Source organism: Nannobrachium achirus (genome assembly GCF_963921795.1).
Source record: "Nannobrachium achirus genome assembly, chromosome: 20".
Taxonomy (NCBI): Eukaryota; Metazoa; Chordata; class Actinopteri; order Myctophiformes; family Myctophidae; genus Nannobrachium; species Nannobrachium achirus.
The window spans coordinates 49786054-49801529 of NC_137827.1; the positions used below are offsets into that span (position 1 = coordinate 49786054).

At 42.2% G+C, this 15476-nt stretch overlaps 1 protein-coding gene across 3 annotated transcripts in view; it reads left to right on the plus strand.

Moving 5' to 3' along the window:
- Positions 1 to 273: 273 nt before the first annotated feature.
- Positions 274 to 15476, plus strand: part of ppp2r5eb (protein phosphatase 2, regulatory subunit B', epsilon isoform b) — a 61452-nt gene continuing 46249 nt past the window's right edge. For 2 of the 3 annotated variants that reach the window (XM_080749969.1, XM_080749971.1), the window contains exons 1-2: positions 274 to 837; positions 11170 to 11333. In XM_080749969.1, coding sequence (XP_080606095.1) covers positions 806 to 837; positions 11170 to 11333 — 196 coding nt within the window. In that variant the 5' untranslated portion in view covers positions 274 to 805. The remainder of the gene's footprint in view (positions 838 to 11169; positions 11334 to 15476) is intronic. The other variant, XM_080749970.1, reaches the window with a different exon arrangement.

Genomic DNA, 15476 nt, shown 5'->3' on the forward strand with positions numbered 1-15476 from the left:
TACTTTTTCCCACCACCAGTGTTCTTTCCTTGTCCCTTTCCCTCACAACCTATCCCAACGTATATCCAGCTCTGTGGGAAAAGCCTTGGCTCGTCACTGACTGACGTGGTCCGGCGTCCAATCACGTGGCGCACAGCCCACTCGACCAACCAATCAGCATCGCGCGTCGATCCAAACCCACGAGCAGGTTAGGTGCGTCTCTGTTATGTGTGCCATGGTCTCAACCCAGTAATATTGACAATAGGGTAAAAAAAAAAAAAAAAAAAAAAAAGATATAGCCCCAAATCAAACACGGTCCAAGGGAAAATACCGAAATACAAGTGTTTGGATAACGGAAGCGATCGAATCGACAATCGGGAATGTCACTGAGTCGCCGTAATCGTTTTATATCCGTATTTTGTTCTTAAATGGGTGTCGGAGGATTATATCGTTAGAAGGTAAAAAAGGTACTCGTGGGTTTGGCTGTAATAAGGCCAAGGTTTTCCCTTGCTGTCTAGTCTGGCCGCTGCTTGGGGAGGCTCTTTGCAACGAGCTGGGAAGTAATAGCCTAATAGTTTATAGATTATTTCCTAATCATAGGATAGACTCCTTTTGCCGCACGTCTTCAGTTGCTCAGCAGCACACAGAGGATCCAGGTAAAGTACAACCACCAACCAACCCAACCCGTAGGAGAGCAGAGCTGCAGCGGCTCGCCTCGGCCAGGGGGACTCGGGACGGTGTGTCTGACTGTCAGTGTGTGGAGTGAACGGTAGTTTTAGCATCTCTAGCAGCATTAGCAGTACCACTGGTTGTATTTACATCTTGGATGATGATGGGTGATCGGCCAAGCCCGCCCAGGTAACGTTATACTTAAATTAGCACATATCACGTTGCAATTAGACATCTTATCTGTGCCATGCTGTAATATGACGCTCATTTGTTTGCATTTTCATATGGAAATGAAAACAAATGAGTCTTCTTCTGGCCAACCGGCTAGTAGGCGCTAGCCTGTTAGCCAGCCGGGGCGACTCAACTTGGAGCTAACCCGCGCTAGCCGTAGCTCTGACGTTAGCTGGCTGCGTTAAAATAACCTTTTTCTCCAGTGCATCCTATCCGGTTTTATAAAGCATAGTTGTTTCTGCAATTCAACAGTGTCGTGGTGTAACGTGCACTGCAATTTGGTAGCTAACTATCGGTTTACTCCTTAAATTCGAGTGTTTTGTCTCGAGCTAACGCGGCTAGCTGGCTAATGTTAGCGGGTTAGCTTTGACATGTCAAGTTTTTGAATGTGTGTGTTGCTTGCTTGCAATGCTGCCGCCAGGCCCAACATAGATGATCATGATCAAAAACACAATTTCTATTTGATTGCTTGATTTTTCAACCCGTGCAGATATTTTGGCTTCTATATGCCCAGATTTAAAATGAAATAATGGTTATACTTGATACATTTGGGCTGTTATCTGTGGCTTTGGCTTTCTAGTTGCTTAAATTCTTCTTGGTGCACATGTTTTATATGATTCTGTGTGAGATGTGATTGAGCTAAATGTTTGTCAAAGCAACGTTATCGCAGGTTTGGGTCAGAAACGCGTTCTCCGACTCTTATGGGAGGGAAAAAGCATTCGTACATGATGGTTTGCACACTACAGGGCCTGTGAATCCGGCCCCATAGTTTTCCTACCAAGTGAATGCATCTGAATGAGCTGTGATAATCAGAATCAGATATGAACTTTGACTTGCTTTGCACTTGTCTGCAATGTCAAACACATTTCTGACTCTATAACTCCATGGAACAAGATGTAATTTGACCAAATCAGCTACTCTTATGTTGGCTAAAATTATTTCAGCCCTGTGGAAAGATGCATGAATCCTTACACAGTACTGAAATCATTTTGGGAGGAGATCATAGTGTATTTTGTGTAATAATTGTGACATGTATGATGGGTAGAAAACAGGGTTTGTGAAACTGGGATGGTCAGGAATGCAGCTAGGACTAAGGTAACCTTCAGTCATCAGTTGTCATCTAGTGTGTTTAACGTTAAACTATGGGTATTGTCTGCTGTCTATAGTGTCTAGCGTAATGTCTCAAGATATGTTGCCCTGAGCAATTACGAGTCAGTGTACATGTCAAATTAGTATGACGACTTTTCCTTCTAAAAGGATTTCTTCTTGACTACAGTGTAATTGTGTAGTAATTACTGTGTTGTGCACAGGAATGGACCAGCCTTTTGCAAACGATATAGACTAGTTCTTTGGAAGGCTTGTTCTTAATTTTACACACACAATCATCAAAAAATAGATACGCTTAAATGTAGACTGACAGATCTTTTATTATTTACTTATTTTATTCAAATCTGTCACGAGTATGGATACTCTTTGCTTTTGGAACATCTACCCAATCTTTTTGTCCACACTCCATTGCTCCAACATTGCATTCCTCTTCATATGGCTGTCTAAATATAGTGGCACAAAGATGCTCAGAATTGTTGCAGAGAATGTTATCAAAGCTATCAAAACAAAATGATGTGTGTCAGCAAGACTCGGCATGCAGAAAGAGAGGAAACCAAAAATCCCACACATGTCAGTCAGGCCTGAATGAAAACATGCAGAAAATTAGTCCAAAGTATAAAGATGTGTGCATGCTTGCATCTATATTCTATAATGTGTGTGTGTGTGTGTGTGTGTGTGTGTGTGTGTGTGTGTGTGTGAGAGAGAGGGAGAGATGGAGTGCAACAGAGTAGGGCTGGACAATTAACCATAAATGTATCAATATCAACTGATATTTAGTATGAATAACCAACTTATAAACTGAACAATCGATAAGTACGTTTTTTCCCCCCCTGTATATCAATGTTTTTTTATAATGAACTGATTTGTCTGATTAACCCTGGCCCATAACCTTGTGTTATACTCTTCTACAGTGGTTGCAAAAATAGCGTATCTACTAGCTCACAACGTGTCGCATCACTAATTTCACTACAATTGTTTTTATCGTAATCGAGGCATAGGTTTGAAATCATTGTGAAATTAATTTGAAGTGATATCGCTAAACCCTCCACCGAGTGAGTGTCTCACCTCTCAATGAGTTTGTTCGTCTCATCGAGAGGTCAGTGACAGTGTTATGTCCCAGCAACCAAAGTCCCCTGGCGTTTATGATGAGGGTGTGAGGAGGAGTTGCAGCCCGGCTCTCTGATCTCTTATCAGTACACACAGTAAAAAAAGAGTGTGAATTTAACTCTTGAGTTACAATTGGGATAAATTAACCATTCAGGATTTTACTTTGAAGTGTCTGTTTAGATCCCTCTGCTTTTTGTGTGTTTGCCTTTATCGATCCAGCTCGAAATTCAGTCACAAACGAGTATGATTAGAGTACAAACAAGTACAGTGTCATCGCAGCATCATTAACTGATATCAATAATGTTACTGTGGTGTTATTGTACAATATTAAACGCATCATACAGTGTCTTTGAAGAATAGAATACATTGATCCCATTTGATTGAAAGTTTGAAACAGTACAGTATCCATGTGCTAGACTCATATAATGTCATATGTGCGAAGTTATTGGTCATGACAGTGAACTTTGTGTGTGCACTGTTCATTCCCCAAACCGTGTCTAATGACTCCCTTCAAACGAAAGATTTAGTTCCCATTTCCCAACAGTACATTTGGTTTCCATAAAAGTTTAGAAACCCAATATGCACACAATAGACAGAACATGTTATTGTTATACTTTAAAACAACAAAGAGTAGTGCAATATATTGATATTCAACAGGTATCATGATAGGAGACCAACTATCGTATGTGGTTTTAGATATCATGATATATGGCATAAGTGCTGTCTTTTCCTGCTTTCTAACCACTTAAGCCCTGATATTGTCACAATATGATTATGATATTATCGTCTCTATTGAGGTACTTAATAGAAATATGACATTTATTAGATTTTCCCACTCCATATTGCCCGAACCCAGGTTACAGTGCAGAAAATGACACAAGAAGGTGGGGGTGGGGGGGTGTAGAGTCTACTTGTGTCATGTGGTTTGTTCAATAAACTAAGGAGAACATGAACTAAATGTGCTTTCAGAACCACCAGAGCCTGCTAGAAACAATAGCTGGCTGATAATATTGTTGGCACATTCTTAGGCTATTATTTGTATTTGCGTATTCATTATACTAAATGATTACCAAACTCAATATTTTGTTTTCATATCTGCTCTGTGCTCTTTGCTAATTAGAAATCATTTGTTAATTCTCTTGGGACATTTCTTATATCAATAAATGTGTTGGCACTGTCATATAGGTCAAGGTTAGGAAGATATGTCGGTGCAGTCACTCATCTAATATCACTCACAGTCACAATATGTATTTGTTAGAGAAACAAATCTCATATCAGAGACAGTAGTATAGATGTATTTTTAATTCAGACTTTTCTGTTTTGGAACACAGACTAGATCCCTGATCTTTTCTTCTGCATGCCTCCCTTTCATCGTGTGTGTGTGGCCTTGCTTTTGCCCGTTTGTTGACTTCCTGTAGAGCCGCTCTCTTCCTCCCTTTCCTCTCTTTATGTTGCCCTCCCTGTTGCTCGCTCCCCCTCTCTCTCCCCTCCTCCTCACTTTGCTCGTCTTGTTGTTCTGCCCCTCCGTTCCTTTACGTCCCCCTCTCTATGACCGTTTCCTATGTTTCTCCCCCATTGCTCCCTTTTCTCTATCTTTGTCTCCCCCCCCCCTCTTCTCCTCCTCTAATCCTCTGTGTGGATGTCATCTGTTCTCTTATGTAAGAGAGACTCAGGGAGGGGAATGTGTTTGTGCTGTGTGCCGTATGCCCGGCGAGCCGACGAGCAACCGCGGTGGAACATAGTCGAGCCTCTCACCATTAGCCTGCCTGCCTGTCTGGTCAGCCGGTCAGGTTGGTGGAGAGAGAGATAGAGACAGAGAGTCAGACAGAGCAAGAAAGAAAGGGAGTGAAGTACCAATGGTAATTCACGGGGATTCCAGTGCCCCTGTGCACAGGTAAGTGCTGTTGTCAGGGTTGTCGAGGGAGACGCTTTGCAAAAATATATACTTAGAGTATATATATTTAAAATGAAGGAATGTGTTTGTTGGATGCTAGTAGTCTGTCTGTCTTGTTTCTTGGGTGGTGTTAGGCTCTCTGTCTGTTGTTTGGTGTTAGGCTGTTCGTCTATTGGGTGGTGTTGAGCTGTGTTTTTGCCAGTTGACCGCTGACATTCGTAATGGTGCGAAAAGCACAGAACGCTCCTTGCTAGCGTGGTCAAGGTTGCCATTGGCAATGCAGCTATGGCAACGCCATCGAGGCAGGCACGAATGGAGAGAGGCTGCTGCTATCTATGAATTATTTTCTTTTCTCTTCTGCTTACTGAGACGAGAGCTGCACAGTGCACACAAGCTCTGCTAAGACGTAGAAGAGAGAGATTTGCTAGCAGTTGAGCCTAAAATGCTCAGCAGATGCATTTCTGTAACTCGGGGACTTGTTTGAGTTTGTTTGTGTTTGTGTGTGCAGAGGAATGCGATGGAGAGGACAGTGTTTCAAGATATGAACTAAACAAGGGTTTTTTGGACTTCAACGGTACAGCTTTACAGTGGGTGACTCCTGAGGTCTTCTCTGGGTGTGTTTGTAGTAAACGGCACCATGTCCTCCTCACCACAACTAACATGTGGTCCCTCGGGGAACATTTTAGGCCCTCTTTTCTTTTTATTATACACGAATTCAGCCTGCAATTGCAACCTGTTCCTTTTCGAGATTCAGCTATGTTACTCTCGCACCATGACGAAACAGAGATTTACAAAAAAGCGTAGTGCAGAACTCTTCAAATTAGTAGATGTTAGTTGTCTCCATCTGAGTTGATTCTATTTGTGGTCAAGGGTAAACTAAACAAGTCTCTGAGTTCCTTGTATATGTGATTTTGAAGTCACAGACATGGAAGCGGTTACATACTTAAAAGGCTGCATAATGTGCATATCAAACAATAATATTTCTGGAGACTATGAGAGTAAAAATTGTCTGAGGGTAAAAGTCAAATGTCTTGCTATAGTATTGACCTTAATAGACAGAAGTGCTCTTGCAATACTGGCCGAGGCACTGTTCTGTCTGTCCATGCCTGCACATCTAGATACTCCAGCACCCCCATCATCCTCAAAAGAATTTAATAAAAATGCAACATAACTCAACCAGAGCAGGTTCCACTTGACTAGTTGTACCATGCCGATTCGAATGCCGCAAGGGTCTCAATTTGTTTTCACACTTTACCAGCAGTTATGTGGAATGGGCTACTTGCAAGCAATACGTCCATCATTACATCAATGGACTTCAATGGAATGAAAGTTTTCGAGGAAAGGTGCCGAAATCCTCTTGGCCCGTAGGTTCACTACTGTGGCAGTGACTTAAGAAATTAAATTACATTACATACTACAGTAAACAAACAACGGCAATTAATTCCTATGCTCCTGTGTGAGTTTTGGCAAGTAGTTACTACAGCACCATGCAGAGATGGTTAAATGAATGATTAGGCTACTAAGAAAAGTGCAGAGGTCATAAACTGTCACTCACTTACAGTATGGGTAATTAAAAACCCATACTGCAAGTCCTGTGGCTGTGATAAGTGTTCCAATAACAATCAGGAATTTGCTTTGCATAGATCTTTCTTTTTAAAGATTTGTTTTGGGGCTTTTACGCCTTTTATTGACTAGACTGACAGGAAATGGGGAGTGACACGCAGCAATGGTCGGGATCAGGATTCAAACCTGCAACATGCTGTCAAGGCATCAGAGCCCATGTGGTATTGGCCTGGACCGGTAGGCCAGTGGGCGCTCCTTTGCATATAACTTTGAATGGCAACATTTTGTTAGTGCTTTACTACAAATAATAGGAGTATTCTGTTTCAAATAAACATATTCCGCACTCACAGTGTCTGGTTTAAGAGTCTTTTTGAGCGGTGGTCACACCGTCTCCATAGCGTGGCCGTGTGTGTAGGTATGTTTGTTTGTGTGTTAGTTTGTTTGTATGTGGGTGGGTCTGTATGTAGCCTCAAGCCTGTGTAGTACCTTTTCTGGCCACACATGTTAAGGGAGGGGCGCTGTTGTCCAGGCCACACACACACACACACACACACACACACACACACACACACACACACACACACACACACACGGGGGGGGAGAACCACCGCTCAGTTCACACGGGTGTGATTTTTAATGCAGAATAGCAGCAGGCAAACAAACAGACGCGTTTCGGCTATGCCGTCATCAGTGTTAGCCGAAACGCGTCTGTTTGTTTGCCTGCTGCTATTCTGCATTAAAAAAGACTCTTAAACCAGACACTGTGAGTGCGGATTATAACTTTTCACTGAATTATACTTTGAATCTGCACCCGGAACCCCCTCAGACCGCTTACTGAAATAGAGTTGAGCTGACCTGGCCCTGCAAGAAAGTCAAATAAACATATGCAATACAATAATAGTCGCAGAACAATTTGATCAGCCATTTAGAACAATGACAGCTATTGATTGATGTCTATAGCTTGACTAATTGAATACTTTATTAACAGTTTGCAAAAGGTACAGAGGTACAGTTATACAATAATGATAAAAAGGACAACACAAAAAGCCTCGAGGGCTTGTTTTCATTGTGGTCCTGTGTATTCAATTTATCAAGACATATAATATTATACAAAAGGAGCTGCAAAATGCAGACAGACCTCTTATGGCGGTTTTGAGGTAGGGACTAGGGAGTCACACTTTCTGATGGCTGTTGGTAGGGCATTCCCCATTTTGGTGCCATAATAGTAGTATGAATTCATCCCTGTGTTTGTGCCAAATCTGGGGGGTAACTGGTTTAATTCCTGCTCACCCTTCTCTAACATCATACTGTCTAAGCGTGTCTCTCTTCAACTACCCAAAGTTAAGTACCATTAATGGAAGGATAAGTGGGTGCTTCAGTGCCTGTGTGTTGGTCAAGGAGTACCTGGGTGTCATTCAGCGAGCCCATTGATTGTTGCTAAATGAATGGGTATTATGGCACTTGGACTCAACATCCATTCCTACCTGGAGAGAAGAGTCATAAATAAGCCTTGCACCCTGGACGGCGTTTCAGATCAGACTCTGAGAGATTAAAAGGCCCTTCACTCTGAGCTGGGCCCATCCATCTCCCCCCGGCATCAGCGCCATGACACCATTCTCACATTCACTGTGTCCCTGTCTGACTTGTCTCCATCTCTGTCTCTCTCTCTGTGCCTTACTGGCGAAGGCACGTATAGCGAGGAAGCTGGATGCCATCATCATGGACAACTACTCGCACCCGCTCCACATGGAGATTGTGGGGCAATTGAGCAAGAGGGGAAATGATGAGTTCATCTACCCCAAGGGGACTTGGACTGTCATTTGTGTCGGTAGCTATGAAGATGTTTAATGAGGCACTCAGCCGGCACTCTTCTCGTTCAATAGTCTGATCTACGCTACTAGTATGCAAGACTACGCTTGCACCTCATGGTACTCCAATATAAAAAAAACACTCAAGACAAACCTCCCAAAACCAACTGATTCGGCTACTTCTCGGCCCATGACCCATGTTTCTCCCACACATTTTGCTAGCCTAAGTTGGCTCAGCATTGAATGAATTCAATACCGAGGGCTTTCAACGTAAAAAAGACCCTAATAGGTCTTATTTGAGATGTTCCTTTTAGGCAGGGTGTTTAACTGTACTTGTACTGTACTACATTTCAAATTGCATTGACTATACTTGTACTGTTCTCCATTTTTGTCTAATAAAATAATCAATCAGTCAATCAATCAGCTCTGAAGTAACAGTTAATTACTGTAAGGATACTATCTGACATGGTTACTCTGTGTATTCTTGTCATTTGTTTTGTACTGCCTAATGCAAGCTTTGTTGAGGTGTATACTGTAAACCTTTTTCATTATTGATGGGGTTGCTTTTGTGTGTCATGTCTGTATCTGTATCTAAAGCAGTGGTTCCCAAACTTTAGCTCAAGAGAGATACTCGACGTTTGCTCGTGACCCAAACTAGTGAAAATAGAAACAAGCTCACAACGGGTCACTTCGCATCGCGTTGCGAGCTTGTAGATCGTCTAGTTTCACTACTTCTTAATTGTTCTTTTTTATTCATGGAATTTCTTAGACTTTGTTTGTAGGAAAAGAAAATGGAAATTTTACTTGAGTAGTGACCCATACAAATCGGTCCTTAATCCACTGTTTGGGAAACAGTGATCTATTCTAAAGTACTTTCTCTGCCCTGTAACTGTATTTTAACTGCTGTGCTGCCTTAAGCAACTGAATTTCCCTCACGTGATCAATAAAGGTCTTATCTTATGTAGTAAAAGGGTGTTCTTTGCAAGTCAGATAATAGATGACACAAATATATTTGTGGTGCATTATGAACTGCTGAATTTAAAGTCTCTGTAGAACATATCAACTATTGCTAAATAAGTCCAGAACCTTCAACCAACCACTTGCATTGTCCTTACCACATCATATAGTGGTTACAGTATGATTGAGGTGTAATGCAGAAATATGTATTAATATACACCGCAGACTCAAGACTGTCTCTTTCAGACACTCAAGGCCTGTGTGTGCGTCTCTCTCTCAATTCAATAGCCCTGCCACCTCCAGACCAGAATTGTCTTCTCTTTCGAGTTCTTTTCATTTTGATTCTTAATGAGACTTAATGTTTTTTGTACTTTTGAAAAAGGAATCCAGCGCTCACTTTAGAAAGCATTCTTCTTGTTTATTAAAGAGTTCGCCCCCAGAAGCAGATCACTCCCGGATTTGACTCCCTATATCTCCTCTTGTTCAAATGTCTTTGGTTGGTTGTTTCTATCTCGTCTTGTATACGAATGTCATAGTATGCCAGATAGTCGACATATGATTTGTCCTTCACCGTGCATTTGATATGCCATAGAGCTCTGAAGGGTTCTAACCAAATAAGGCCAAAGATTTGTTGTGTTGTTAGCTTTAAAATCTGATCTTTTCGGCAGTGACACTAGGCAGTGTCAATTGCTGCTATGGCCTGCAGGGTCTCATTCATGTCGTATTACATAACTGTGGGAGCTAAGGATGAATTCACTGCTAGTATATGGAACACGGTTTGATCCACGTTCAATGTAGTTCTGTGGTTAAACACAATTGCTGTTGTCGGAGAATTAGCATTTATTAGCACATATTTTCAAAACGTATAAAAAAAAAGCCTTAGCTTTGAACTGTGATCTTTTTAAACCACACAAGGTAGTTTGGTCTGTTTGTCTTTGTTGGGCAAAATGACCAAGACTCAATCGATACGTTTAGTACGTAGAAGTAGATGTTTCCCTAGCTTCCCCTCTCTCTTTGTCTCTGTCTATATCCTCCCTCGTTTCGTCTGTCCTGTCTTACATATCATCGTACGACTTGCCGCTCAACAAAAATAATTGAGCTGCAGCTCACAACAACGCGACATATTGTGAGCTTGTTAGCTTTTTTTAGTGAACAGCACCGCCATGTAGCGAATTATAAATCGGGCTTTAATTGCTCACTCACGTCTTGTCAGTAGCTCTGCACAGCAGCCTGAATGCCATTGTTGAGTGTGTGCAGTGTGACTGTGGATGCACTCTGTAAGTAGGTCTAGGACAAGGCCTAAATGTTGTCCAGAGCTGAGAGCACCAAGCTAGCTACTTTGGCTGTGTGTGCTGCCATGCTTTTTGTATTACGTTTCTGCAACAAAAAAACAAAAACAAGATGCATAGCTTTGTGTTGCTGCTCATGAAATGAAAAATGTAATGAGTGATTTCCTGTTTTGTTCTGTTTTGTGTCTTGTGTCACTGAATTTCTCTTCTAAATTTGTGCAACACTAACGTTTTGCTCCATGTTCCCTCCTCTACCTCCCACTATCTGTCTTTATCCCTCTTTTTATGTCCTTTCTCTCTCTCTGCCTCTCTTCCCCTGGCTTCCTCTCTGTCTCCCTCCCTTCTTTCATTTCCTTTCTCTCTGTCTTTCATTCTATACATCCTTATCACTTCTCTCCCTCACATTCTCCCCCTAATCCCCTTTCCTTCCCCAACATCTCTCTACATCTCCCCACCCCACCCTTCCTCCTCCTGTTTTCCTCTCCTTTCTCTACACTACCCCCCCATTCTCTCACCCCTCCTGTCCCCTCTTCCTCTCCTTTTCCTCTTTGTCCGTCTATCCCAGCAGGGCTATGTCCTCTGCAGCCACCACGCCTCCGTCTGTGGACAAAGTGGACGGGTTCTCACGGAAGTCAGTCAGGAAAGCCAAGCAGAAGCGCTCCCAGAGCTCCTCCCAGTTCCGCTCTCAGGGCAAACCCATCGAGCTCACGCCCCTGCCCCTGCTCAAGGGTAAGGAACCCTTAACACACCATAACACACTTAACACAAAGTGTGTTGTTATTGTTAATAAGTTTCGACACTGCTGGAGGGCACATTATGACTTTTTATACTGTATATATTTTATGATGACTGAAATCATACACCTGACCATGATATTACAATAAAATATATTGTTTATTATGCACAAGGTAATGGCACAGATAGAAGTAAAAAACAGCAGAAGGCGTAGTGTTTAGCCAAAAAAAAGTTTCGGGGCTGGCAAGGTGTAAAGCTCCTGCCCACCACTCACAGTGCAGAGCGTGGTTTGATTCCGTGTCGGACCCGGGTTGGCTGGCTGCTCAAAACGACCACAACTGGCTGTGAGAGGCTGGTTGTGGAGGGCTCTTGTTGTTGTTGCATGCGTTACATCCTCCTGGTGGCCTGGCTGGGGACGTCCCATGTATCAGAGGAGACATGTGGTTATCTATACCTTCCTCAAGACTGGAGGCAGCAGTCACAGCAACTACGTGCTGGAATTGGCATCTTAACTAAATTGGGAGAAAAATAAACGAAAGAAACCCATTGGATATTCAAGTTCAATCCATGAGCCATGGTCTGAGTGAAACCATGAACACATGACCAACTCCCTTCAAGACCGGAGGACATATTTTTAGTTGAATAAAAAGAGAACTTTTTAAAGAATAAACCTGGTCCCTATACTGCCACCCCCTGGTGTGTTTGTCTCCTAGACAGCTGAAGGGGCAGATATACTGTAGGTATGGGAGGGAGAGAGGCTGTAACCTTTAATTTCATATTTCTATTTTCACTTACAAAGTGTCTCCGTATTGTGAAATGCTGGACACAGCTGTTCTGTTCATTGATTGTTCATAAGCTCGTTCCACGGTCTCTGCTTTGGTCTCTTATGTCAAAGCAGACCACATTATCAATTGCGGTCTGGCTTGTGGCTTGGCCTATATGTTACACAATGTGTGTCACTTTATGTGTATGCACATGTTTGTTTGTTAGCTACATGTCCAGGCAGGTTGTCCAGGCAGGTTGATTCATGGGCAGGTCAGTCTAGTTGTCAGTGTGCAGTGCAGTGTTTCTGGGAAATCAATGACCTGGCTTCAACAGCTACATAGCATCCATGAGGGATTTATTTTTGGGCGTTCTAAAAAATGCTTCTACTCTACTTTTATCATATTTGGATCCAAATTGTGTTTTGAACTTAATGTCAGAATTCAGAATTAACATTAAAGCTGCAATCGATTTAGGGAATACAATATAACTAAACTAGCAATAATTAAACTACAGTGGTTGAAGGTATAATCTCCCTGTTCTTCAGTTGAGAACGGTAGATCCTGTGTTCAAGTAGTAGGGATTAGTCATTGGACTCTCCAAAAATCCCCAAAGTCAAAAACTATATTGCATAAATACTTTTTTTCTGTTCCAAGTAGTCGATAAATAATCATTAAGGCTGTACAATAATTGGTTTGGACTTTTATCAGTTTCTGGCATTCCTATCGAGGTTATCACGTATTACATGAAGCTCAAATGGAAATAACTCCCATTCACAAACATGCTCTCCAGTATAGCTCTCCATTTAGGTGTTCGCATGGGGTTCGGGTCCTGGGTAGGACCTCTCCTCCACCAATGTTCGTTGTCTGATGGAGCATCTCGCAGAAAGCCTGTGGGGTATGACACACTGGTCGAGAAAGACTGAAGGGGCGGTGTGTTCACATATCTGAACGAAACCCAGGTCACATCCTCCACAGTCTAAATGTAGCCGCGCTTTAACCCATTCAGAACGGGTACACTATATTGTGTATCATTATTTTATGCTTTAACTATTCTAAAAATAGCAGATATACAAGCTCACAGCGCAGCACCGATCTGCTATTTTTGAAAAATCGTGAAAATTAGAATTTTGACCCGATTCTATAAGAGTCTTTTGAATCCTAAGATTTTTTGAAAAACCTATGTTTCTATGTCTGCAATCTGGCCAGCCATCGTCAAAGAAAAGGTCCTTTTCACTTAACTGGAGCTCAGTTAGTCTGTTCTTGAGAGACTACTATGTCAGTGGTTCTCAAACTTTTTCATGTCAAGGACCCCCAAAATGATATGTATTTGGCCACGGACCCCCATCTCAAAATATCTAGTTCCAGGGACCACCCAGAAGCAAAATTTGAGTTACAAACGTTCGCTTTGAAAATACATAATATTCAAAGATTTGCACACATTTTCACGACTTTTTCAAAAATAGCAGATCTACAAGCTCGCAGCGCGGCACTCGGTGCCGCGCTGTGAGCTTGTATATCTGCTATTTTTCACTGGTTAAGGCATCCAATAATTCTAGGCCTAAATGGGTTAAAGTTCTATGTTACAAAATGAAATTGTTTGAGATACAGGAAAGCTCTTGGTCTGAAACAGGTGTGAGTCATGGCTTTGATGAAGCCCTGTTCTCCCACCAGTGCAGATGGAGACATAAAGAGTGGTGAGGACAGGAATGCAGCCTGACAGAAACCAGACAGACAGAGACCTGGATTCACGTGCATTTTACAAACTTTCATTTTCATAAAGGCAAGGTGTGATTCCCGAAAGTATATCATATCCTAAAAATGTTGTCGGTCTGTCTTGGCCACACTGTCAGGGTTTGAACGTTGCTGTTATCCATTCAGCTATACTTGGGGACAGAAATGCTGTCATCTCCCTGGTTAGACAACATGACAGCAGCATGCCCACTTTTAAATTGTGTTTGTGTGTATTGTGGTGTATGTCTTCATAGTTGGGTGATATAAACAAACACACGCACGCACGCACGCACGCACACACACACACACACAGGCCTTTAAAATTTGCAGCCTGGACATGTTTGTAAATACTGTAGTTACGGTAATATAATTTATATGATAACATTGTGTAACTTAAAAATGTATCGTAACACTCACCCATCCTGGCAATTAATTTTATGAATACAGTACTAGTTTTTACATTTGGTAACAATTACAGTGTGTTTGCAAAAGGTGTAATTTCTTCTGTTAAGCGTAACAAATTGTCCATGCAGTACTATAATGCAGTACTATAATGTGAGATTTGTATTCACTATTATGTTACAATGCACTGTAATACGATATTTTTCATCCACTGCAATTTGAGATATTAATCCACGGTAATATGACATTTTAATCCATTGTAATATGGCATTTTGATCCACAGTTATGTCATTTTAATCCACTGTGCTTTGAGATTCTAATCCACTGTAACATTACAGCGTAATTATGCTCCCTTGTGTACCGAAACTAATAACGTTAATTAATTATAAAGAGTGCTCGCCTCTTATTGCGTTCTCCAGCAAGCCATGTAAGGCAGAGAGGGGTGTGGTAAAGATCTCATATTAGGACGAATCTGGTTCCACATGCGCGAACAATTGCAGGAATGCTTGGTTTATTTCAAAAGAAGGATGCCAGTCTCCTTTGAGGACTGTTTTGTTGTCTGCATTTGTTAGCTGAAGTGTACAGTGAAGCCTAATGCGTGCTACACCAGAACAGATTATATCTGTTCTGTTCTGCTGGCTACAGACTACAGTATTAGTCATTCAGAGGTTCAGGTGCGGCGGGAACTCATTTCGGGTGTTTGGTGCCTCGAGATGATGTGACTACCCAAACTAGTTTGGCTACTAGGATGTTGGTCAGACGTCCTGCATAGTTTCCGCATTCTTCTGCCCAGATTCAAGTTTGTGGCCATTCATAAACACAACCTATCGCTGGAAAGGGCAAAACCTCCACACCTCTGTCACAGATTTCCCACATTGCGTTCCAGCAGTGTTTGTTCTGTAGTGTGACTGTGCACACTACTTGGCTCGAGTGAGTCGAACTCGCCACCGACGGCGCAAGCCGTGGTCGGCGGTGTCTGGCTTCCGGAACACACAAGTGTTCGGTATGAAATGCGATTTGTCTTGTCAGATGTTTTTTCGGTTCGGGGATCCCTCCCGAAAGTAACTGACTTGGGTTGTCCCGGTGTAGTGAGAGAAAGAGTAGCCAGCCACAGAATCAGGCAAATGTTATTGTCCAACTTCAACGTCTGAAGTAGATGTTGGGCCGTTCGTTCGACAAGGGACAATGTTGACATGGACGAAAAACTAGCCGAGGAAGCACCGTCTTAATGTGTCATCAA